General features: G+C 36.1%; 3 protein-coding genes across 5 annotated transcripts in view; all 3 read left to right on the top strand.

The window, feature by feature from the left end:
* The window catches only part of LOC123313689 (neuropeptide F receptor), a 42,145-nt gene extending 41,740 nt beyond the window's left edge, over positions 1–405 (top strand). Inside the window, exon 6 of the mRNA XM_044898666.1 lies at positions 1–405. Coding sequence (XP_044754601.1) covers positions 1–66 — 66 coding nt within the window. The 3' untranslated portion in view covers positions 67–405.
* A 4,064-nt stretch (positions 406–4,469) lies between these two features.
* Positions 4,470–19,821, top strand: LOC123313800. 3 transcript variants are annotated; one of them, XM_044898823.1, is made up of 5 exons: positions 4,470–4,573; positions 13,699–14,085; positions 17,253–17,646; positions 18,932–19,246; positions 19,361–19,821. In XM_044898823.1, exons 2-5 carry the CDS (start codon positions 13,725–13,727, stop codon positions 19,569–19,571), a joined length of 1,281 nt encoding a protein of 426 aa, XP_044754758.1. In that variant the 5' UTR covers positions 4,470–4,573; positions 13,699–13,724; the 3' UTR covers positions 19,572–19,821. The 3 variants fall into 3 exon arrangements, with proteins under 3 accessions (XP_044754758.1, XP_044754759.1, XP_044754757.1); XM_044898824.1 differs by lacking the exon at positions 4,470–4,573 and adding an exon at positions 6,702–6,931 and having other exon boundaries at positions 17,307–17,646; XM_044898822.1 differs by lacking the exon at positions 4,470–4,573 and adding an exon at positions 6,702–6,931.
* Positions 19,822–22,519: 2,698 nt separating this feature from the next.
* Positions 22,520–25,986, top strand: LOC123313916. The gene is made up of 5 exons (XM_044899023.1): positions 22,520–22,769; positions 23,558–23,706; positions 23,817–23,966; positions 24,727–24,868; positions 25,452–25,986. Exons 1-5 carry the CDS (start codon positions 22,634–22,636, stop codon positions 25,886–25,888), a joined length of 1,014 nt encoding a protein of 337 aa, XP_044754958.1. The 5' UTR covers positions 22,520–22,633; the 3' UTR covers positions 25,889–25,986.
* Positions 25,987–26,370: the final 384 nt, after the last annotated feature.

Below are 26,370 nucleotides of genomic sequence, written 5' to 3'. Positions count from 1 at the left end.
CACAAACCCAACGCAAACTACTTGTCAATTCCTCGTCAATATATCGAAGAGTCCCCGATGTTATGACCAATCAAGGAATGCCTTGAGTTCGTGCTGACTGACTGTTTTTGTTGTGTGAAATTTACTTGATTTAGAGGATTTTATGTAAGTGGATTTGTATCAGCTATTTTGTAAATAGTTAATATTCTCGTTGTGTTGTCAAATATGTTAACGTGAAATGAGACATTTTCCAGTCATCTACTTCATGCAGTTGTTTAAAAAATGATAGTGTGATGGTTTGGAATTCAAAGAGTTTTACAGACTGCTAGAGGTACAAATTGAAATGAATAAACGAATGAATTCCATGCCATTGATTCATAAATATGGATATTATAAGACTTAATGATTGAATATATTGTTTTTATACGAATCTCTTTTATTCTACCTGAGTTTTATTTCAATAGAAGTTATTTATTCAGCTCAACTCCATTCCATTTCCATTTCCATAGAAGGAAAACAGGAATTCTACAATATATCTGTCCGAAAATACAAAACTCAATTGAATTTTTGTTCCAAAAAGTAAGAAGATGAAAATAAATAAAATAACAACAGGTAAACACAGTATCCACTGCAAAAGAATTCTTTTGGATCTTTTGAGTGGCATTCTTGAACCCACTGTTTCATGTTTTTCAATTCATTCACATCCACACTGCTCACTGAGCTGAAAAATTCATGTAAATGCCACCAGCTTGCACCTTTTTACCCTTGATATTCAAGATAAAATTCCGCTACACTAATACGAGTGGGATTCTGCTGTTGGACAACCTATGTCAATTCGCATATTTTTCATATTTCATCAAGCGAAGCGTTAATATTTCGACATCCTTTCAAACTCATTCCGTATTCAGTGTGAACGAATTCAATAAAAATTTTCAACGATCAATCGATGTGGAAATTCCTCTGAATTGTTTGGAAATTCGATTCATCTAGATATTCAAAGAGTTACACTTCGCTGAACTGAAAAGGGAATTCGTTTGTTTATCCAGTAGCGTGAAGATGAAGATCTGATAAGTAAATCAACTTCATTCGGTATTTTTACTGATTGTTGGATAAGCAAATTGACGAACTGAATTTAAACTGGCTGAGTGGAAGCTTCTGTTCAGTGTCTCTGATAAGGTCGACATGGGGAAACACACGGAGTTTCAGAGTTTTTTAACCGTCATCAGGGTCAGCACGATCTCTTGCGCGGTCCCACTGGGACTTTGGAAGATGCTGGATTTCAAGTATCAAATAATCTACAAAGTAATGGCTATCATCACGTCAGTGTTCTTCGTGTTTTGTTTCATTGTAACCCTGTATACAGATGGCCATATGTACGCCGCTTTGGATTTGGATTTGATACTGTATAAATACTCGCACGACTTCACATCCAACGCGTTTTCACTCTACTCTTTCTACGTCATTTTATGGTGTTTTCTCTTATTTCATCAAGAGGAATGGAAAAAATTATTCAGGATTTTCAGTTGGAACTTGAAAGGAACCTCGAAAATCTCTACGATTGTGAAGGTATTTCTATACGCTTGCCCTTTCAAAATACTACTAGAAACCACAGATGTCTACCTTCAGTATCACTGGAAAAGAAAGAAATTCTTGAAGACTATCAAGTACAGTTTCCTCATTATATTCAGGCAACTGTTTAAGTTCAGCGTTAATTGGAACAAGTTCGTGCTTGCCTTCATAATCATCACAGGGTTGAATATTTTTCGGAGCCATCTCAGAATACTGATAAAGTCGGTTGATAACATGAGGAAAAAGCACTTTGTGTACTGTGGAGCTGGTACCTTGTATGCGGTATACACTAAGCGACAAATGGAAAAGATGCAGTTGATTGCAGATTCCTATAGGAAGCTCTCTGAGGGCGTTGCTTGTTTTAACAGGATATTTGGAAAGTCCTTATTTTTATTCACAACAGCCACTAGTGTGGTGATGGTAACAACGTTGCATTGTTTGATAATTAAGAGCTCGTATTCTACCTACAGAAATATCTTTTTTGTATCTTCGCCTTTAATTGATTGTGTGGTGAGTATAAAATGATTGATTTTGATCTATTGGTAGTCGAATTTTCTTGGATGAAATTTGCCACTCAGTTCTTCCATACTATTTGATAATGGAATAGTTTTTCATCGAGAAACTGTAATTGACAGATCAGATTATGTGGCCATATTCAGGGGTGAAAAGTAGGTCGTCTTAATTTTTCAGATTTTAATATTCATCATACTGATTTGCGATCACCTCAGCGAAGAAAATTCTGAGTTCCTTCAAAGTTGTTGGAAGTTACAAGAGTTACAAGTTTTCTACTATAAGAGAGAAGATCCCATCCTGAGAAAACTGATAAGAGAAACCAGAAGAAATACGATTCGTATTAGTGTTGGGGGGTTCTTTTGGATCGATAGAAGCTTGATTTTGGGAATTTTGAGTGCAGTTACAACGTATCTTATATTGTTGCTGCAACTGAAAAGAGAACCAAATAGTTGAATTCAGTTTATTTCTGAACATATTTTTTTGGATGTTTAATGATCATGAAATAAAAGGCATCAAATCTATTTGAGAGTGCAATTATTACGTTTCCATTTCCAAATCAGTTAATTATGTATGTTTCCATATTGAAGGACAGCAAATAAGCAAAAACAAAAACCTGAAGGTGAGTTTTTCTAATTAAAAATATTTTTCCAGATAAGATCTTCTTCTTGTTTCCTTGTTATCGGAAATTCCGATAACTAAAAAAGGCTTGGAAAATCCGTAACTCACCTAGTAATTTTTCCTTCAGAATAACTATATTTGGTTCGTTTTCTATCCAAGCAAAAACAGAGCTTGAGCCCCCAAATCCTCCAAATTCCTTTGTGTAGAATTCACGACCAAATAATATTCGACCTAGAAATGTATAAATCTGCACACTTTTATATCTTCTAGTTCGTATTATACCGCTATTATTCAAATAAATACGAATTAATTCAAATCCCATAGAAGGACACATGCTCGAATGCATATTTCGTATTTAAATGATTTTTTTCAATGTGTTGCTTAGCAGAAGCTAACTGTTCCCACAGTTTATAACCTTTACTTCGAAACTTCATATCAATAATGAAATGACCTGGAGGTGAATGAAAAGAAGAGGGTCATAATGAATTTTTCAATCACTATAAGTCCTTCGTTAGCATAAAAAGTGTAGCACTTTTTCTACACTCGTAGAGTGAAGATAAACTACACCTCCTCTACATTGGTGTAAATTCAATCAGTAAACGAATAATAAAATCGAGTGTAGAAAAGTGCTACACTTTTTATGCAAACGAAAGGACCTTATAATTCTGAGTATTTATTGATTAAACGCTTGAAAAATTAGGACTTTTCAAGATATGGAGGATTTCATTCAAACAGTGAAATCTTTTTCTCAAGAAAAAGTTGTCATATGAACATATTTTACGAGTTCTTCTTCGAATTTAGGGCGACTGCTAAAAGTGAATTGCAAAGCCTATATAAGAAACTTTCCAATTCCATTCCGGATCTTCTTGAAATCCGAGTGCAGGGTTCTGAGTATTCTGAGATGAAGAGAAAGTTGCCAAGGTCAGAATTTATGTTAATATTACCTACAAATATTATGGATATCCCAGTAAATGATTTCTGTGGACCAATTCACCGTTATAAGCTTACTTTCCACAGAATCCCACTCGGTCTGATCGACGAGTTGATCTTCATTAATTGAAACATCAGCAAAAACCGTTGACGAGTTCAATTTGTTTGTTTGTTCGGTATTGAGATTCGTTTCTCAGGTGGTTTTAAGCGTTATCTTGGAACAAATCTACTTTGTTTGAAGACAATCTTTAGCAATGACCATTCTTATTGAAGTATAAGTTCAGGAAAGAGGCCAGATTCATTGTTCGAGAAATTTGATTGGAAATGAGACTTTTTTACAGCTAATACATCTACCTGCACTTCGCTGTTTATCGAAAGGAGTCGATATAAAATGGAGAGTAAAAAACCATTACAACTTTTAATTCCTCTTAACACACTCATTCATCAACACGCTATACGAAGGAAGTTGAAATTCCTTTATTGATGCCAAGCCAAAAAACCAGAGCAATCTTGGGCGAAAATCATTAGGCTCTATTATTTTCACTTCTCGAAAACTTTCGGCTTGTTACAAGTTAGAAATTGAATTTGCTGTTTTCCTAATTACGTTCATTTTAGGGGACAGTGCACAAGCAGAAAGCGCCAAATTGTATCAAGTTTATTGCGGGTAGAGCCGTAGACTGTGACTTTAATAATTAAATTGGTATGTCTCCAACAAATCTCATAATTTTGGTCTGATCCTGTTTAGCTAGATGAAACAATCCAACGTACAATGAGATATGTATACATTATAAGTTGTAATTATTTCTGAATGTAAATCAACCAGTTGTAATCGGTTTGATCAGAACAAATGTGACAGAAGCCTATCTGTAATATTGTCAGTGTTATTTCGTTCTTCTATGCCGCTATAAATGGGATGTCAGTTTATTGAATCAGAAAATCTCAGGAATAAATTGTTGTGAATTAGGTAACTTCAAAATATTCATATCATTTTGTATTTTTACTGTATACTCAATACTCATGGCTAAATATGTCACTCTAAATGCCTCAAAAGACCTCCCAATATACAGGGACGGCTGTGATAAGATGCTTTTCCTCGATACTTATTTAGTATTTTGTGGAAATGCTCGAGCAGGTCCATTTTTAATTAAAATTATGCAACCTCTCATGAATTCATGAGGATATTGTCATGTACCCTCTCTGGGGGTGGAGATCGTGTAGTTTTCCCTTTGAGAGCATCCAAATCGAATGTATCGTATCTACGCATACGAAGGTAAGTAAATCTACTTGTTTACCAGAAGTTGTAAGCAAACGACAGCATTCAGTGAAGCTTATAGGCATCTGTTAACGAATGCTGCCATCTATTCAAGATAATCTCTACCAAAAAATGAAATGTCACCCTTATTTCTCGTTATACACCTCCTGTAACTATGAATTTAGCGACACTAACACCGCTTTTGTATTTGGTTGATTTTCCCTTAATAAGTCACGGATATTTGTAAACAAAGGATGTCATTAACGTTGGTACAGTATTCCTATTATCGAATGTTGCACTGCAATGATGCAGAAGGGATGGAATTAACACCTGTATATACATGGATTCCATGAATTCAAATCCAGAAAGTAATTTGAATCTCATTACCAACACGTTCGCAACCCTATATTTTACGTATAAACAACGATCCATCATTAGATCACGTTTGCCTTGTTTGTGCCAAAACAAGTATCGAATTTTGTTCACAGCCATCCAAGATTCCCTGAAAAACTTTTCATCCGATAATTCCAATAAGAAAAATCCATTCCTGAGATTACTGAAATAGGTGTGGCATAATCCAATATTTTTTTATGTCGATATCGATAGCCTACAAACCATTATCCTATTCGATAAGGTAATGAAGTACTTCCCATATATTATAAACCACAAAATGAGATATGGTAAATATAATAATAGGCACTTTGACAATTTGTATTTCGAACATATGATGGATAATGAAATGACGTTTTTTGGACATCCTGTATCATTTACTGTTTGAGTAGAGCGTCACTCAAAAATTATTCTATGAATATCCACGACATTTTTAACATTTTCATCCACAACTATTTTTTTAAAAGCTCCCAAGAGAAAATTCGAAAATTTTCGACAGCTATTTCGTTGAAAACTTTTCTTTCTACATGAATTGAAAGATGAATGATCATGAAGTGATTTTATGAAGGTACACTTTCCTCATTTTATTGGAGTATTCGATTAATCCTGCTTTGAAATGCATGATTTCTGAAATATGCGAAATATTTGTATGGTGAGAATGATTTAGAACACCAACCCTTGAAGAATAAACAAAAACAGCTCAAGACTTGAGCATAGGGTAATCAGGTTGTTGTAAAAGTATAAAAGTGCCTGGTGAGAAGATATAATTTAATGCAAGTGAAAAACAGCATTAACTTCCTCAACAGTTCTTCTCCTGTTGCAAGGAGTGATTGTTCGCAATTGGAAATACATTACTCACAAGGGTAAATTCAATTGCAGCTTGGGGAGAAGGCAAAAAAGCCTGTTGCGTTTAGATTGATGTAAGAGAATTGTTGGTCGTTGGGTAGCTGGTCAATATTGATTTTGTGAGGAAGTGAGAGGTTCAGGATATAGGGAAAAAGGGAAAATTACCAAGAAGTGTTTTATAAAAGATCTTCCCACTCAGAAACATTTCAATTTCAATTATTGATTCACGACTAAGTGTGACCAAAAATATTTTTGTAATTTCTAACGTTGGGATAAATTATGAACTGCCCTTATACTGCAAGATGCGTTTGGTAATTATTTTCGTCTTCAGCTAGATCAAGATCAGCGTCAAACAATCTCAATTTCCACAAAAATTCACTTTCCAATGCAATTCGATTTTCACCATCGCCAGCAAGTCGGGTAGGGTATAAGGCCGTTCTCTGACATCAAGAAAGCTGCAGACCAATAGCATAATAACTTCCCGAACCAATGTTGACGACCGACAACTACCAAGACTGGGCAGCTCAAAGTTGCGGACCAGTGACCTGCTGGCCTGAATACCTGGTGTCCATGCAAGAACACACAGTGCTTCCTCGACGTCGATATCAGCTCATAACCACCTCTAGGAGTCAGTGTACTCCGCCGAAAGAATCGTGAAAGTCGTCCTCAAGTTCGGCTATCGACAAGCGACTGTGCACGTGCTTGGGCTCGTCCATATATTTTTCTTTCTTCCGGTTAACGTTTCCATAGTGTTTGGACCGGATTAGGCCGTATTTATGGTTTTTATTTCTGGACTCTGGACCGAAGACAAGCCGGGATATCACTTTGTGCAAGGTTAGTGAAACACTTGTTAAGTCTAGCAGACTCTGTGGACCGGTGACCTTGTAATGGGCCATGTTATTATGACCATGGATCTTTGGGAACGCAACAATAATCTAGAAGTTCATTCGAGATGGATTTTTTATACTGTTGTTGTTTTATAATTGTTCGTGGTTTGCTATTCGAAGGAGAATTGTAGGTTGAAATGCTTCACTTTGAAGTATCACGCAGATAAACCTGTATTAAGCACGCAATGTACACTTAATCTAAGTGTTCGAGAAACAAGTCAAAAAAGAACTATTATACGTAAGAATCCACTCTATATGAATGCCTCAACGTAACAATATTATTATATTGTAAATCCATCAATGAGATACGTTCAAATTATGGAGAAAATTGGCAGGTGTTCATTACAGAAGATGGAAAAATTTTTCAAAAACCTTTGAGGTTGTAAAGGATCAAATTTTCCTTACTGGAACTCCAGCAGATGTGGATTTTTCTAGGTGAGGAACTGTATAAATGATAACGTCTAGTCAGAGTCAATCAACTTTTGGTGTGAACTTGTACATCAATAACCAATACTTCAAGGATAACAGTTAAGAATGAGCATTAAAAACGAATAGAGTTCCAATTGAGTCGATGCCAAAGGCTTTGAATAATTGGTACCAACACAAAACATCAGAATGTGGTAAAAAAACATAATTTTTTAAGGACTTGATATGAACTTCAATCGGTAGAAACCGGTTTTTTTGGTGTCTGAAAGAAGGACGTTACATTGGAGGAGCTTCGGTAAAATCTACTTTTCTTTGTTTGTTGATTTCTTCGGAATTGGCTACTAAGTCTGTCTGATCCAACATTTCCCCAAGAGTACACAGGCCAATGAATTGAGGTGTACAAGCTGACTCAACCTCTGCTTATTTATTGCCATTGGTTTGAAGACAAATTATAGACATCGGAATTCCTTTGCTGTAACATGTACAGAAAAACTAAGAATTAGCCGAAGAACTTTGAGAGTGGTCTATTCCCAATCTTTTCAACGAAGTTTTTCTTCACTACAAAAGTGAAAGTTATTTTTTGACAAGGAATCACCCTTTAAATTTTTCGCTTTTCATTTACACCCTGTGAGGGATCTTCTTACTTTCCTCAAAAGAGAGAGAGAAAATAGATGAATTATATACCCTTATTGGAAACAAAAACGAATCTGTATTATTCTGTTCGAACCATACAAATCATATCAAGTTCTTCAAGGATTTTGGATGATACTCAATACCGAAACAACAAACTCAATCAGAGATAAACATATCCTGAATATCTAATAGTACGCTAAATAGAATTATACGAAGCTTGTTGAATATTCAAGGGATCATTTACCATTCGAAACTCCTTGCCTCTCAGCAATTCGCCTGGGAAGGTCTAAGGTATCATCCAGCTTGAAATAATAACCCTGCTCCATTCGATCAGTCGTTGAACCCTTAGGCGTGGGGTTCAAGAATTCACAATGTGATATCACTAATGACGGATTACCTCGCTTATCCATGATTTCCCATAATTTTTCTATATGTCAAGCAAAACTAATTAAATTCAAGGTATACTGACCCTAACGCTGACGCTTCATCTCCAAAATTTTGATAAGTGTACGAAAGAGATCAATATGATAATAGAATGATCAAGCCTCATCATCATTTGACCTCATCAGAGCAACATAGCATTTTTCTCCGATGGAGAACGTTTGGAATTGATGGAACCTTATTCATTCAATATTGGCAAGCGCTACTGAGTACTATACATTTACCCAGATCAATATGGTTTGATTGTTTAGTAGGAAAAGCTTACGCTACCTGCTATTCTACTCTCTTCTAGGTTGGATTGAGTGCAAACAATAGCTTGATATTCACGTCGTTTTACGTATTTATGAAGTCGATTGATATGACTTTTTGGATCGTATTTATAGCGGAAGTAATAGAATGCTTGGAACCTGGGTGGAACACCCCTCGAATTTTTTAAGTTACTTAATTTGGAGAAGTGAAATGGTGCTGAGTTCATGTAAAATTCAGCGTATTTTTCGAACTGAGTACCAAGCTATTCAATGGAAATTGATTCACTGAATTTCCGGTGTTTTGAGATGTTATGACGAATTTAACGTCCTCATTTATTTTATGATCAGAAGAAGCTCTTAAAGTTTCTCACTTTTGACTGGGACTCGTTGTGGAATGGATTGAAAGGCTTTTACCTTAAATGCTTTCCTTAATTAATTAAGTTGATGTGAGGTTTCCGTATATTTGTGATTTCGGGGAAAGCAGTTGAAGCAGGTTCAATTCTAGTTTATAAAAGCTGTAAATGAGATGTCGACAAACTTCTTGAGCATAGTGCTACCAATTTCTCATGTGATACATATATATTCTAATGTTGAATGGGGAGAAAGATAGAAGTTTATGTTACAACTATGCCATCAGTGATTGTGCACTTGAATCAATGACAATCTATACAGCTCCTGGATTTCGAATACCTGAAAAATTCTAGTAAACAGCACAAAACCTTGGTTTTAGGACAAAACGATGGAAGACTCTCTATTTAAATGATTGAAAATTGAAATTTCTTCCATAAAGGAAAAATTGGAATAAATTTATAACCGCATTTAAAATGACGGCAACAACATAATGTAGAAACTATGTGATTTGTATAAGAGTACTCCGGAAAATATATAATGAATAGGTATATTCTCTAATCTCTGAATATCGTGTATATAAAAACAGTGTCTGGTAGAAAATCACATTGTTTCATTCTGATTCACCTTTCAAACATTTGATTCAAACCCAGGATCTCTGTCTCGAATACTCGTAATGAAGAAAGTTTCAATCGTTAAATATCGACCAGGGTCATTTTTTTTATTGGAAGAAAACTATTCTCCTCCCTTAAGGATTTCGACGAATCTTTCTCAAAAGTAATTAAAACTTCAGGAACGAATTTGAAACAAAGAGGCACCATTCCACTCATGACCAAGTTAAATGTAGGTTTAGTTTCACCTTTTTATTTTTCTGATTTTCTAAGCTTCAATAGTAAGCTTGATATTATATGAAGATTTAGATTGTGACCATCTATTCCATCATCAAATGTGCTCTAAGTACTGAGTAGCTTGTATGTAATATGTAAATGCAGGTTTTCACGGTTCATAAGCACTCATTTTAGTAATTATATCTTTGGATCGAACAAAATTGGAAACATTCCACCATAACATATATTTTTCACGACAGGATACTTCAAAGAACAAAGCCTGAGACGAGCATAGAATTAAAATTAGTTTTCAGTGGTAAATATCAAACAGGGACAATCAATTCCATACCTCGAACACTCAAAGAGTGTTCGTTGTGTCTTTCCGGATCAATGGTTAACACATTCTTCACATAATTCTTCTGGTTTCAATTCTGAATGATGAGTGATGTAGATTACTGCAATACATTTGAACCAGGATGGATATTCACAGTGAATTTGGTTGTTTTCAACGATCATAGATTTCTTACAGAACAATGAAACACCAAATTACTCTCACTACACCATATTTCATAAACATCTTTCCCAATAACGCTTTTTCTGGTAGTGAAATTAAAACTCGTCCACATACATCAATTTTTGTGTTATTATGAACGTGAACGTTTTCAATTGCCCTTACTTGAATGCATCAAATCAAATCTGATGATTAACTCCACCTATCTAGGGTAATCTGTTAAATTGTCCATTTTACAAGCCCTAGACTAGATCAACTCATTAAAGAGAGATATGCGGTGAAAACTCAGATTTCATCTCGTTTAATGAGAGCGCTAAAGTATCAAGCCTTACTGTGCTCCTGCTTATGCACAATTATACTAAGTAGCAATAACCATTAAGATTCATTTTATATCTTGCATCCGTCCAATTTGGTATGCACGATGTTCATTCACTAGGTACTGAAGTATATACGAGATAAAGCAATTACAAATGAAGCTACTCAATTCGGTGATTTGTTATATGAAATAACGTGTAAGTCCTCAGGAGTGAATAATTAGAAGAGATTGTTCTGGATAAGCCTCAGGATATGAAATTTTTTAATACAGTCTCTCGTAAATTGATAAAAATTAATAACCAAACTGAAAATAATAGTGTCAAAACATTCCTAACAAGCGTAGTGGCTGATATTGGGTTCAACAGCACCTTAAACTTAATGCTCAAAACAAAGAAATATTTTAAAGTATGCAGATATCTCCGAAACCAGAATAGTGAAAATGAAGAACAATCGTGTGAAATTTGGGAAGTTTTCGTGGCTTCATTGTACTCGCACTCCCTGTAGTGTACATTCTTTCCCAAGCTTTCAGCAATTGGATGCAAAATTAATTAGCATTGAACAAATTACGAGGATTTAATTAGAGGGGTCTTGACTTTGCATCTGATTCCTTTCCCTTTGCAAACTTTCTCTCGTGGCCGAAGAAGTTTTCCCATTAACTTTTCACTCCTTCTTTCCCTTGACTTGATTCTAATTCACGTTCGTTATTTTGTTGGAAAAACGAAAATGAATAAATATGAATCTTTTTGAGAAAACATCAGGATTCGTGATTACATGAATAAAGATGGAAAGATTAGATTATTTTAATAACTTCATAGGAGTAGTGAATATGTCCAATAACAAAGATGAGAAAAGTTTCATCTCTAGGATCAATCTGAATTTCGGGATAGATATCTTCGAATTATCATCACTTTTTTCGAGGAAATGGACTTCCATCAAACGTAAATAATAATGCTGTAATACACAGTTATGTGAACGGATTTGTGGATAAAGTAACTCAACCACAACCATATACTTAGTTACACATATATGCATTCGCAAAACAGTAATAACTTTGTCAACCGACTGAAAATTGAAGAGACAATTTAACCCAACATGCAAACTAGCTCAGGTAAATAATTTGGTTTTTACCATTGACTTGAGTGGTCTAAAGTCGTTTCGGTACAAAGAGGCTAATGAATATAGGTTATAATGAACATATAGCGGTCAAAAAGTTAGTGGGTAACAAAAAGAGTTTTCTTACAGTTCGATTGGTTTATCGAAAAAATAGTTCATGTCAATTTGGACATGAGAAAAATTGCTGCAAAATGGATCCCCAAATGTTTGAATGTTGACCAAAAGCTTGCAAGGGTAGAAGCATGGCGTTCGATCTGTGCTCGATTTGAAAACGATGTAGACTTCTTAAACGGAATTGTTACTATGGATGAGACTTGGGTACATTTCTACGATCCAGAAACGAAGCAACAATCGATGGAATGGCAACACTCTGGTTCTCCAAGACCTAATAAGTTTCGTGTCCAAAAATCTGCTGGATAAGTTCTTGCTTCAGTTTTTTGGGATTGCCACGGAGTAATCATGATTGATTTTTTGGATAAGGGTAGAACAATAAACGGAGATCACTATTCGACATTACTGACCACTCTACGGGAAAAAATTAAAGAGAAAAGACGCGGAAGCTATCCAAAGGTGTTTTGTTTTTGCAGGACAACGCCCCTGCACACAAATCTCATGTTGCCATGCAAAAAATTTGTGATTTTGGGTTTGAATTACTAAAACACTGCCCTTATTCACCAGATTTGGCTCCATCCAACTAACATCTCTTTCCTCAACTGAAAAAAGGTCGAAAATTTTTTCCAACGAGGAGGTAATAAAAGCTGTTGAAGTCTGGTTTACAGAGCAAGAAGAAACATCTTTTTTGAAAGGTCTAGAGACGTTGCAGGCTCCCTGTAATAAATGTATCCAATTAAGAGGAGAATATGTTGAGTAATAAAATATTTTGACATTGAAATTTTGTTTGGTTCTATAGTAGGCTAAGAATTTTTCAATATATCCTCGTATTCGTCATTCAGGTACAGACAAATAATAATGCTTTGGATCTCATGAAGAGAATCCAACATTACAACATAAACATCGAAATTTTCTTAATTCTCTCACTTCATTTACTGATTAGTTGAGATTTTTTCAAATATATAGGAGTATATAGGTGATATTTTGCCCACATCTGCCTGCTCAAATTTCACCCCTCAGCAAAACACAGTATTGACTCTGAAAGAGAGCAAGCCTGTCTCCACGTTTTTCATTAACATACACTACACATAAAAGAAACATCCTATCAAAGTGGAGCATGTACCTGATGCGCCCTGAATAGAACTTCTGCCAACACCTGCGGAATATTCATTCATTCAAGTTTGTATTCACAGCTCGAACAAAGTGGCTGACACACATAGGAGTGACTGTTTGAAGTCCCCAACTTGAGAAAGGAGCTACGCCGTTTTTAACTCCCAGAGCCGCCAACAATTGCAACTCTGGATCTATTTATTCAAATTAATACTCAAGAGATTTCAGGAAACTGTTAAGCGCCAAATTCAATCTGGATAAAATTCGATGAAAATGTGCAGCGCAGTTGCTTTGAGGATTTAGGTAGTTGGGGAAAGGGTGGATCTTGGGGGTAATTAACAGTTTCTCCCGAAGCTTGCAGTTCGAGAATTTAAAGTAAATAAATATCGGAGGTTTTATGAGGTTGAAGAGAGGAGGGAGATTCCTGTTGATATTAAAGAGAATCTTGTACAGGGACTAAATTTTTCGTGAAATTATATTCATTTTTCGGTGAACTATAAAATGCCAGTTCACTCACCTGAAGATGCTATTGTGATAGCGAAACAGGTGTCGTGGTTGACCAATTCATGTGTAATTTATTCTGTTTTTAATTTTCTATTTGAATTCAATGGGGTGTTTTCTTCATTTCCAGATATCTAATGGCATGTTCCTCCTAACATGGAAGAAATATTTAAACCAATCCGAGGTGTCCTTCTTATGATATGCGTGACCTGCTGCTTCACATCGATAAGAACCTGCACCTCTGGACCTCAACATGATCTTCAAGAATCCTCTTTGCACAGGGACCTGAAAGGCTACATCGACAAAGTCTTCAGTATAGATGATTACTACATAATGCCTGGAGTTAGCATAGAAAAAGCTTCAAACGATACAGACACAGAGAAGGTGGATGTTTCTTGCGAAACTCAACGTAAAGGACGATCGTTGCAGGATTATTTGGAGGAGAGGTTGGATCAATATACTAAAACACACGTCTTGTCTGTAAGGATGCCTCAAACAGCTAGACTATTCTTTGCACGTAAGTGGGTCTTTGTCGATATGCATCTAATGATTAGTTGCACACATCTAATATTGGTTGAATGATGAATATACAGGGTGAGTCTTTGACACGTACAAATATTTCAATAATAGATTCTTGAGGTCAAGAGAAACACTTTTTCCTTTACCGTTTTTTCTGAATCGGTACCATAAAAATACCAAAAATTCAAATAATCCAACTCTCAAAACTAAGTTGGATGGAATATTTGAACGTTTTGTAAAATGAAAGTATTCTTTATAATTTCTCGTATAATGCGCCGTTTTCGAGTAATTTGATGTTCAAAAATTAAAAAGAATCACACACGGATGTGTAGTGTTACAGATTTAGCTAGTTATTCTGAAAGTAATTTTGTTTTTTCAGCAGTGGCACAGCTCATTATGAAAATTTAAAATGGCTATATCTTTTTCTCAGGGTCGAATCAGAAAAAGTGGTATAGGAAAACAGTGTTTCTTTTGACCTCAAGAAACTACTGTTAAAATATTTGTACGAGTCCAAGACTCACCCTGTATACTCGTCTCATCAAGTATTTGTGTATTCGATATAATTCTACCGAATCATTGATTGCGAACAATCCTCAGTGATAATGCATTTCGATAAAATTGTTCTTGCTTCATTGTTAATGCAAAACCACCATATTGTTAAGTAGGTATATGTATATTCAAAAAACAAGGTAACCTAGTTGTTTGGAGTCCACCTTGTTTAAGGTTTTGACTCCTCTTTTTAACGCTCAATTTGAATTGAGTAAAATTTACCTGCAGATGAACGTTCGGGGAATGTAAATGGAAAATTTTTTTAATCTTCTTTCGGAAGATGAGCTCGTTTGAAAGTGACCCAGATGAGTAATCGCGCTTGACACGAATTCATCAACTATTTGTACGAATTAATCTGCACTCGGATAGGTGTAAACATACCGTAGATATCAATTAACATCGAATGTCAATTATACAAGTGGAAAGACGAGAATGAGTTGAGTGCTTGTCATCAGTTCTCAGTTGACCAACAGCAAGTCATTTCATTTTTTATTGAAAGAAGCATCCAGACTTGATTTTTTGTTAAAAAAATTCTAGTGTCAGAATACTTTCAGCGAATAAAACAGTTTTTATCGGTAAAAACAAGATTCTTCTACGTGCAGGTAATATTTTGAGCGTATACCTTACTCTAATCAGTATTCACTACTGTGATAATGTAGCAAAAGTAGTTTTTGCCTACTAGACATTCCATTCTTCCCATATGGATACTCAATTCTTTAAATTCCACCCTGTAGAGGGAAAACCAATAACCAATAATCAAAGCTCAAAAGCCAACGAAAACAGCATTCAATCCCAATCATGAAGAGGACCTTTCCAATACCGGTGCAGCAATTTGTTACCTCCTGTCTACACTTTCTTCAAAGTCAAATAAATCAGTGTGGAACAAATTTCCCAACGTGAATCCCATGTGCTTGATGACATTTGAATAAATATTGGGGTATGCATTGAGAGGATTTATTGCCTTCGGTTTTGAACATGCCAAACTTGCGGTGTTTGTGGGATCGATCAGACAAATATGAAAAATATATGAGTTTTGTGGCAGAGGTTACAACCCAAAGGGTTACTAGATATTTGGATGGTCAAATGAAAGAGGGAATGAAACGCATGTTTCGTTTATTAGAACCTCTGGATTTTTTTTCCGAAATATCTCCTTATGTTGAACATTATACGAGGATGTATTGATATCTAGTTAGCCTAGACAAGTTGCATGCATAAAAAAATATTGCGTTACCATAGCAACGAACAATAACCATTAGAAGTGTCAGTGTGAAGTTTGAGGTCAAAAAAGTAAATCAGAGTTACGCAATAAATTAAAAGAAAATCGAAAAATTGGAGTATCGAGCCATCATCAAGCACCTGTATTTAAAAGGGTTAATAGGTAAGCAGATTTACGAAGATATGCTTTATATCCTTGGTGATCAATGTCCTTCGAATGCGACCGTGAAAAATTGGACTGCAAGCTTCAAAAGAGGTAAATTTTCCATTGAAGTTGATGACCGATTAGGAAGGCCAGTTTCTGTGTAAGTCCACGATAATATCGATGCAGTTCATGACATGATTTCATCAGACCGTCGATTTGGGCTAAAACTGATATCTGAAGCACTGAAAATTTCTTACGAACGCGTTCATCATATAGTTCACGTCAATTTGGACATGAGAAAAATTGCTGCAAAATGGATCCCCAAATGTTTGAATGTTGACCAGAAGCGTGAAACAGCAGAGGCATCGCGTTCGATCTGTGCTCGATTTGAAAACGATGTAGACGTGAATTCGGTTTAAGAAAACCGAATTCTTACTATGGATGAGACTTGAGTAGATTTCTACGAACCAGAAGCAAAGAAACAATCGATGGAATGGCGACACTCTGGTTCCCCACGACCTAAAGAAGTTTCGTGTCCAAAAATCTGTTGGAAAAGTTCTTGCTTCAGTTTTTTGGGCTTGCCATGGAGTAATCATGATTAATTTTTTGGATGAAAGTAGAACAATAACCAGAGATTACTATTCGACATTACTGACCACCCTACGGAAAAAAAACCAAAGAGAAAACACGCGAAAAGCTGTCCAGAGGTGTTTTGTTTTTGCAGGACAACGCATCTGCACACAAATCTCATGTTGCCATGCAAAAATTCGTGATTTAGGTTTTAAATTACTAGAATATCCCCTTAATTCACCAGATTTGGCTCCATCCGACTATCATCTCTTTCCTCAACTGAAAAAATGGTTTGAGAGGTCGTAAATTTTCTTCCAACGAGGAGGTAATAAAAGCTGTGGTGGTCTGGTCTGCAGAGCAAGAAGAAACATCATTTTTGAAAGGTCTAGAAACGTTGCAGGTTCGCTGTAATAAATGTTTCCAATTAAGAGGAGAATATGTTGAGTAATAAAATATTTTGACTTTAAAATTTTGTTTGGTTTTATAGTAGGATAAGAATTTTTCAATAGATCCTCGTAAAACATGAAGAGTTTGTTAAAATACTATGTGCTACATAATAAAAAGAAACAAAAACCCCGGATTTTCTCAAAACCTTAATTTAGCAGATAGGACCTTTAATATTAGGACGGCAGTATAATTGTATTACAATTGCTCTATCTCTTTCCTAACTCTTTCTATTTCCTCAGAACCTGAAGCGGGGAAGAGTTCCTTCCTCGCCGGCTTTGGAATGGGATTTTTAGCGTTCGCACTCAAGAAACTGCTACTACCGGTATTCATAGGTGCTCAACTGCTCAAATCCGTCATGATTGCCATGTTCCTACCGTCCATCATAGGCGGTCTTGGGAAGTTCCTCGGAAAGGGTTTGTCCACCTTCTCCGGCATCTCTCAAGCATCCACTGGGTACAGCCCGCACAATCAGGCGGCTGAAGAGTTCGAATTCAAGGACACCAGTCCATACAACACGAATGGTGATGATGGTTTGGAGGATTTCATGCCTGCAGGGGAAGCTTCGAACACGAATGTCATGAGTATTAATGTTGTTACGCCAGCCACGGATGCTACACCCAGTCCAAACAGCAGGTAATCCATCCATTCATTTTTGGTAACAAAATACACTGCTCAACAAGTTTGTTGCGACGATTGTGACTCTTGCCAATTCTCTGGAGAATTCTCTACAAAATTCTCGCAAGAAAACGGCAGAGATTATTTTGTATGTAACTGAACAGAGAATTCTACCGAAAGTGCGTATGGAACGGTAAATAATTCACGGCGCATGAAATCTCGAGTAAATTTTCTAGAGAATTCTCGGCTGTTGCAAACGGGCTTTAGCTATTTCTTGTTGAGTCAAACTTTCGTTGAACAAGCGCCTATTAATACAAAATTGATACTACAAAACACCAGATGAGTTTCAATAGCCCATTATCTGACATACGGATCATCAAAAAATATAATAAAATATAACTTTCTTGTAATTTTTTTCAATTAAACCATGAAGTATCATGAGGACCATATTTTGTGTCTATGTCTAATACGTAAACATACGCCTTTCCACAAGCTTTGTAAAGCATTACTGAAAAGTACGCTTTCTTGCCTCGAATATTCATTCAATTTTTGAGCAGTATATTTGAATCGCTGAAAGCTAACAATGCATATAACAATGTGAGTGTGAAACTAGAAGAGATGTTTTATCTTCACCACTATAGGCTACCAAGATCCAAGTTCCATAGATTTCTGGCCACTTCCTTCTGAAAGCTCGAGATAAAGGACCAAGTGAGTGAAATAATATAAGATTTCCTACATCATATGAGCATTTTTTCCGAGAATGCATGTGAAATTCCAGCATTTTTCGTTGCCACCATCTAAAATTTACGAAGTATCCAAATTTCCTGGATTTTTCAGCAATAAATTGGCACCAGTGCTTTCCGCATGCAGAGAACATCTCTGTTTTCGACTGGCCGAACTGGACATTCCGTATAATTTTTCCATTCTTTTTCAATTGGACGCCCTGACAGCGGCTGCATCGCATTCTGCCATTTTCCAGTGGAAGATTGAATCAGTTTTATTGGACCACCCTTTTGCGGTTTGCTTTCTGTCAGATCGAAGAGCTTCGTTTGTTCTCGCCCGAATCTGATAACTCCCTTTTCCATTGTTGAAGGTTGATTGCTTTTTTTAGCTGTACACTCGGTCCACACTTACGGAGCTGTCACTTTCGAAGAATACTGTTATTTCATCTCATTTTGTAGGGTTGTTTTTGATTCCTCCAGTCATTCATGAGGTTTGCAGGTTCCATGATACGAATAAAAACAATAAACAACACTTCATTGCTCTACTAGGTGTATTTACCAACAATTTTATATCATTTCAGGTATGGATATTCAAATAAACGCATCCACTACGTCGCACCCCAAACCAACGACAACTATTACATGAGGAAACCGTACAAGAAAGCCGACTACAAAGTGTTCCACAAGATTCCCTCATCCTCTCTACTCCTAACTAGTTACGACCCCTTTTATAGCCCACTCCTGTCAAGGCTGGATGCTGTATTTCAACAGCTGGGCCTGGGTAATGATAAATCTCCCAAGACGGAACTATGTCGGGAGAGACTGGTGTGTATGATGTACGCCAATCCTGCGAAATACGCCCCTTATAGCAACTTGGTGTCGGCCCAACTTAGTAGGTTAGTATGGATTATGTTGAAACTTGTTGCATCCCCTATAAAACATATCTAGGCCACTACTGATTTGATCTTGTGGTATTTTGTTGTCTGTGGATTCAATGAGTATTTTTTCAGGGAGCTCAATGAACTTAGGAAACCCGCCTCTGATAACCCAGAGATCTTGAGGTTCTTCAGATATATGAAAGCCGCCAAAGATGGTCAGGATGGAGAAGAGTGCTTAGCACACGGTGGATGCCCTTCACTTGGTGCAAATCAACCTAGTCCAGCAATTTTAACCACTTTCAATGATATCAACAAATTAGTACAAGCTAGAAATTTAAAATGAATGGGATCATTTCTAATTATTTTCCAAAATCATCGAGAAACGTATTGTAATAGTCCAAAGAATAGGATGGTATACATACATCGATATTATACTCATAGTAGTTCGCTGAACTCCTATATTTACCATATAATTTTTAGTAATTACTTTCAGGTATATTACTTTCAAGCGTTTTTAGAAAATATTTCTTCCGTTCAGATTGAAAAGTAGTTTTGCGTACACCAGACCAAACTACACATAGCTATTCATTTTGGAGACATTCTAGCAAAATTTTTCAGGGGAAACTGGGATTGTGGGTACTTCATCATCTTTTGTAAATAAACTTGTATTTCCTCTATTCTGAACCAATTTTTTTCCAGAGAATGAAAGATGTTGGATCGAATAGAGGAGTCTTATTTTAAATTTATTTATTTAAGTATTTATTGACCTATTTATTTATTATTTATAAACTCAATTTTCAAACAATAGGTAACAAAGATTCATTTCCGAATAATAAATTGTACTTCGATTGTAAAATATTCGAATGTCTTTAAGGAAAATTAAATCACTTCAAAAGTAATTGATTTTTATTCAATTTTGGGTGGTCTTTCGCAATAAATTTTCCCATATTTCTTCGAAGATGATTTGAAAACGAAAACTTGTGTTTGTACCTCAATCAAGGGTAGTCGGAATTTTTTACAATGTTACAATTCAGAATGTCAATGCATACACATAATTAGTATGTCTTATACACCAAATTTTCAAGAGCCATAACTTGTCAATTAATATAAAATTCATCTATATCGATCACATAACTTTTTACACCTGATCGGATAAACAACATATAACAACCGCTAAAACCTTCCTTATATTATATTTCCAGACACTAAATCTATCATTACATATAACAACTTTTGTGATATTATAAAGAGTCTAAAAATCTATCTACTTTTCGTAAAGAATGCTGCATTTATCGCATTCGCCAAGTTGCAACCCTCAAAAGTTCATAACCTCTCAAATTTGAGGGACAGTTTGATACATATTCTTCAGTTCAGAGTGTGGGAACAAATGCAGAGAGATTTTATCGGTTCCTATTTGCTGACACCCTTCTCTTACAGTTGTGTAATAATAAAAAGACGTAGACCAATTTCTCAAAATGATATGAACACACAATCGTCCTGATCTTTTTCCAAATAGGAATCCATTCAGTCACAATTCACTAAATCGAAGAATCTAAGACCGTTCATATACAAAGATCCACTTAAATCCCTATAACACATACGAAAATAATACACTGGAGACAGATAAACAAGTGAACGACCGCTTTCTGTTACCCTAAAACAAGCACAAAGGATCGAAATCCAGCCATTTGACAAACGCTGAATAAATTCTCTATTATGAACTCAGGGAGGGAACATTGCAAACAACATGCCATGAATCTTTATTAGCACCGAATGCGTGGGTGCATATTTTTTGGGTTACCCGGATAGTCCACTTTCTCTAAACGGAATGAATTCGGATCTTTGGCAATCCTGGGACAAGTGACTCACATCCTATTACATAAACAATAGGTTGGTTACTTGCTACCAATAAACAGCAGTTGGATTATTTTCTTTCTTTCAAAATCAACCTGAATTGATACGTCTTTTTTTAACATAGTTTTCGCAAGTTTGACCGAAGAAAACTGCGTCGTTCGAAGGATTCAAATAGAACTTGACTCTTCCTGAAACAGGTTTTCTATAACATCATCTCAGCAACTGGCTGTAAGTGCCACAAAAAATCATAATTCTTGTGTAATTTTGCTTCTCATCCAGAATGAATGACACCAAGTAACTAAATAATTCATTACTGGCATAAGAAAGGGAAAGGAAAGTAGTTGAAGGATTTTGATCTGCAAAATATACATGATGTCCAATTATATTTGAAAAAGTTGAGGCGAAATATATTCATGAATATTAATCCCCTAATTTTAGAGATATAAGGTCTTATCGTTTGCATAAAAAGTGTAGCACTTTTCTACACTCGATTTGATTTACACCAGTGTAGAGGAAGTGTAGTTTATCTACACATAGTCAAAAGGAGATCTAGATAAACTACACCTCCTCTACACTGGTGTAAATTCAATCAGCAAACGAATACTAAAATCGAGTGAAGAAAAGTGCCTAGTAACTTGGTCCCATACTTTATCCCAATCCTACATACTACCTCTTGTATCCCTATACACGATGATTTTCCAAGAATTGGATACAATATAATTCACTGTATTATTTCCCACCTTCAAGGCATTGAACGCATAAAGAACATGGAGAAAACTGAGTAATCCCTTTTATCTTAGACGTTGATAGATAAAAGCCATAAAAAGATGCTCTCCCCAAAATAAATTCCAGTCAATATATGGGTTATATAGAGACTTTGGTAAACGAAGCAAAATACAGAGTCCAGAGTATATTCTTGTGAACTCTCACAGAAATCTTCGAGAACGTCGGTGATAATTCCGCCCTTCATGAAGTGACCAATTTTTTATGAGCTCAATTTTTTCACCTGGCCTCGCTGAGTCTTGGAAACGTTAACCAGCTGACCAATCAGCACGCATTTCCTAGAATACATAAAATCCATAACAAAATTGGCAACGGACGTATTTCCCCCGCGTTCGTTCACTCCAATTACATAACTCCCATCTCCGGTGCACTTCTGATGTTAATAAAGAACATTGCGAAACTTTCACCAAAAGACCAACGTCTAAAAGGATCTCAATGTTACTTCATACTCCACATGGAAACTCCGGCATTACAGCACCCTATTATGCATTCATTACGGTATAAAACACGACAACAATACCCTAAACGTGCAGTATCCAGTACCTTTGCACTCCACCTGGTACCAGAGCTCAAGATTCGCCTTGAGTACCATCAGAAGTTACGTGTTCGATATAACCAAGTCGCCTTCTTATATCCGGACACTTTAACGGTCAATTTACTGTTAGCCGAAGGCCTGTCTTCATAACCTCGAAATAATCCGATCGAAGGACCAGTGTTCCGTGAGGGAAAATTCGTTTAAGTTTTTTTTTGTGATTCGATTAAGCAGCGATGTTTGAGTTTTCGAAGTGGATATGTCTGACGTCGTTTGTGTCCCTTGTTGTAATCGAATCTATGGGGCAGAGGCAGTACAGAGACGTGCAAGCTGAAGAGAAACGCATATACGAGGGCGCTGAAGACAGACAAGGTGAGAGGAGAAAAAAGGAGACCTAGAGATTTCGTTATTGCTTGTTCTTTTTATCCGATCATTATTTCCGACAATATCGATACTGTTTAAATCGGAAAACCTTTCGGATATTGAAGAATTGAGATGAGTGTTAGGAATTCGTGAAAGATATTCATAATTTTTTTAGGATTTGGTTGATGTGGGTGTATAACCTTTGGATTATTTACCACCATCAAAACATGCAATCTAATGTCCGTTTTATCGGAGGAGTATTAGCTCGAAAAGGGTAGAAAACCAATAATCAAATTTAGTAATTACAAAGCACTCAACTCCAATTACCTCGTGATAATGTCACATCAGTTACCAATATCCCTTTTTTGGCTTATAAATTACGCGAAATTAGTTGTATGGGTGCTTCAACCCTTCAAATCTTCATCATAACACACCCTTCTTTCCATGACGTGCATTTTTTCCCCTCATTTTATACGAAAAGCAATAATCTACTCAGTTTGAAAAGTACAATTTTGAAAAGTCCCCTCGATTTTGAATTGGGATGAGGGGTACTATCTGCTCCTGAGATTTTGCTTCAAAATTCCCATCGATAACGAAACGACAGGTGAAATAGGGGAAGAGTACTTACTTTTGTGACTATGTAGTTTGTCAAATGCTGGAAATCGGCACCAATCACTGCGAAGTACAATTTCCTAGTACTAAAGGTCGGTTCCATTGCTACATGACCTAAGATACCCACGTCTCTCGCTTCGTCTCTGACATGGACATAAATACGATAAATAATTGTATATTTTCAGGTCGGAATCTTCTCGACTGGATTGGTCTTGGCACTGGAGCTAACACTGATCCATATCAAGCAAGAACAAATGCCAACTGTTTGAATGGGGACCTAGCAGAATGTTTCAAATCCAGGGCTCTCTCAACTTTCGAAGAGTTCTTCAGTAACGTGAGTATAAGTATTATTCTACGAGAAATCCAGAACGAACTCCTTACGATATTGAATAAATTCAGTCAAACTTACCTCAGTTTACTTGATGATTGAATTTTTTTTTACAGTCTTTGTATGAACTGAGCGACAACGCAAGGGTGAGAAGAATGCCAACCCCACAACTGAGACAGCTTAGTCAGGAACCTTTCGAATTTTCGGAAGAACCTAGAGCAGAGGATTCCGAATGGGATCAATTAGTCAAATTCGCTTCCAGAAAGGTAATTTAGGTTTTGGATTAAAAGAGATATGAATTTCTACGAATACCTAGTGATCTTCAGTTCTTGGAAGCCTCTTTCATTGTTGGGGGTATATTTTTCAAGCTGAAAAGCGAAATGGACGCTGGGTGATTAATTTGGCGAATAAAGATGGACTTTTTATGCAGTTTTCTCGTTGGACTGTTTGAATGTCGGAACGCCCAATCATTTGTCTTGTCATACGTAGTACATATGTCAGGTTCTTGTTGAATTATTTGTTTTCTGGACTCAGGAATCCAAGAAGGGAGAATTATGATGATAAATTGGGGAAATATATGATAAATCATCGCATTGCAGAAATATATCAAGAATCAAGTGGAAAATGAGATGAATGTCATGATATTTTCAGTGTTGTAGAATGTCTGTTTTATATTAAATTACTTCCGATATCCGAAAACGGATTTTCACTGATATTTCGTGCACCAATGAAATAAAAATATGTTGACTGCCTTTTTAGGACCAATTTTCTTTAGTTACGAAAACTTGGAATGTCCGACCAGTCATTTCCGAAATCTTATCAATCTAAGAATGGTTTTGTACGTCTTTCCACACTGTGAAATTTGAACCATCAATGAAATCGATTAATTTTTGGAAATTTTGAAATTGAAATGATAAAGTACCCAATTTCTATCGAAGAGAAATTCCTCTGAGAACTAAATTCGAACTACTCAAGACAAAAAATGGAAACCCTGACAAAACACTGATTATAATTTCCCAATTCCAGGTGGAAAAGTTCGTGATGTCCACAGGACTTGAAATGGACTTCAGCAACGATGTTACCGAAGAAGGACGATACTCTCCACGTTTTGTAGATGAAATCGTGGACGAAATCGATGTTATAGAGGACAAGAAAGATTCCATTTTCAGTGAGTATCGGGCAAACAGTGTTTGCTTTCACGGAACCAATTTTTTTCTGTGAAAATCAACATTGTCGTGAATTCATTGTGTTCATTCGACTACAAACGCAATTCTGGGGAAACTATCGAATACCAGTGGGTTTTCCACATCAAAAGCTTCACATTGTTCACCACGACACGACATCGAGAAAGGAAAATTTTATTTCAATGCGAACAGTAGGCTAGAAACTCCCCTCAAAAGTTTGCTGATACAGCATACAAATGGCAATCGTTAATCTGCCCCTCTTCATGTTTAAAATGAAGTAGTTCAATAGACATTTTCGATTTATAATTGAGGATGTTAAATTTGTTTTAAAAAAAATAGGGAATAAGTAAAATTAAACTTTAGTTGATCAAACATCACATGTCAAGAGATGTCTTTTCTTCATCTAAGCGTCCTCATATCATATTCTACACGAAAAGTTTCAAGGTTTCATCAGATGTTGAAGGGATAACATCTGCTTTTTGATACAATCAAAATATGAACATTCAAAACCTTCTAAAACGTTCTATTTAACAGTTATCCCTATTATTAATTTCCATCTCCCTACAGGACGGAAACAACTGAAGAAACTCTTCATCCCCCTCCTGTTGGTACTGAAGATATTCAAGCTCAAACTTCTCCTCTTCCTGCCACTCATCTTGGGACTCGCATCCTTCAAGAAATTCCTAGGATTCTTAGCCATCCTCGTGCCAGGTGCCATAGCCTTCTTCAAGTTCTGCAAACCGAACATCCACTCAAACTTTGGAGGTCCTGGAAACTTTCACAGCGGACCACAATACTCCCCTGCTGGTATAGCCTTCCAGTCGCACCAACCCGAATACGCTGGACAATCTTTCTACGGGGGACACAGTGGTGGCGGGATTCATTTCAGGGACGATAATCACGCACAGCAATTGGCTTACAACGGTTGGAATCAGTATAGGAGTAGCGGTTCGGATATTGAAGCTGAAACCACATCTAAGAAATCAATTCTACCTGATTCCTAGGGTAATCTATCAAGGTATTAGTTGTACATATTGAAAATGTGTCGTGTATATATTTATTTAGTATTTTAAGAGTCAACCTGTGTCATGTTAAGTCTTTCATTAACTATTTTAAGGACATCGAAATTATAATAAAATGTTTAAAATATAATAATGAATTGATTTAATTGATTTTGGTGAATCTTTAGGGTTAATTCTTAATAATAGGATGGAGGTTTTCCTCGCTAAAATACATCTTGGTGTTATAATGTCAGATTGAAATAATGGATGCAAAATGGCGTATGCGCCGTTCGACTATTAAATTCTTCTGGAAAGTTTTGAACGTAAACTCATCCTGTGTCACGTTTGAAATAGGAATATGGATGTTCCGTTAGGCCAGTAGACATTCAAAAATCGTGCAATTAAGATCGAGAACATTTACACGTCACAATAATATACAGAGAGGGCCTCAGCATATTTAATTTTTTGTCATTTAATCGTTGGTT

The sequence above is a fragment of the Coccinella septempunctata genome, chromosome 5 (genome assembly GCF_907165205.1).
Source record: "Coccinella septempunctata chromosome 5, icCocSept1.1, whole genome shotgun sequence".
In the NCBI taxonomy this organism is placed as follows: Eukaryota; Metazoa; Arthropoda; class Insecta; order Coleoptera; family Coccinellidae; genus Coccinella; species Coccinella septempunctata.
This window is presented reverse-complemented; position numbering and strand designations above follow the sequence as displayed.

Coding starts and splice junctions, on each gene's coding strand:
- LOC123313800 (XM_044898823.1), top strand. CDS start 13,725: ATGGAAGAAATATTTAAACCAATCCGAGGTGTCCTTCTTATGATATGC. Junction 14,086..17,252: donor AGCTAGACTATTCTTTGCAC/GTAAGTGGGTCT, acceptor CTATTTCCTCAG/AACCTGAAGCGGGGAAGAGT. Junction 19,247..19,360: donor GTGTCGGCCCAACTTAGTAG/GTTAGTATGGAT, acceptor GTATTTTTTCAG/GGAGCTCAATGAACTTAGGA.
- LOC123313916 (XM_044899023.1), top strand. CDS start 22,634: ATGTTTGAGTTTTCGAAGTGGATATGTCTGACGTCGTTTGTGTCCCTT. Junction 23,967..24,726: donor TCAAATTCGCTTCCAGAAAG/GTAATTTAGGTT, acceptor TCCCAATTCCAG/GTGGAAAAGTTCGTGATGTC. Junction 24,869..25,451: donor CAAGAAAGATTCCATTTTCA/GTGAGTATCGGG, acceptor ATCTCCCTACAG/GACGGAAACAACTGAAGAAA.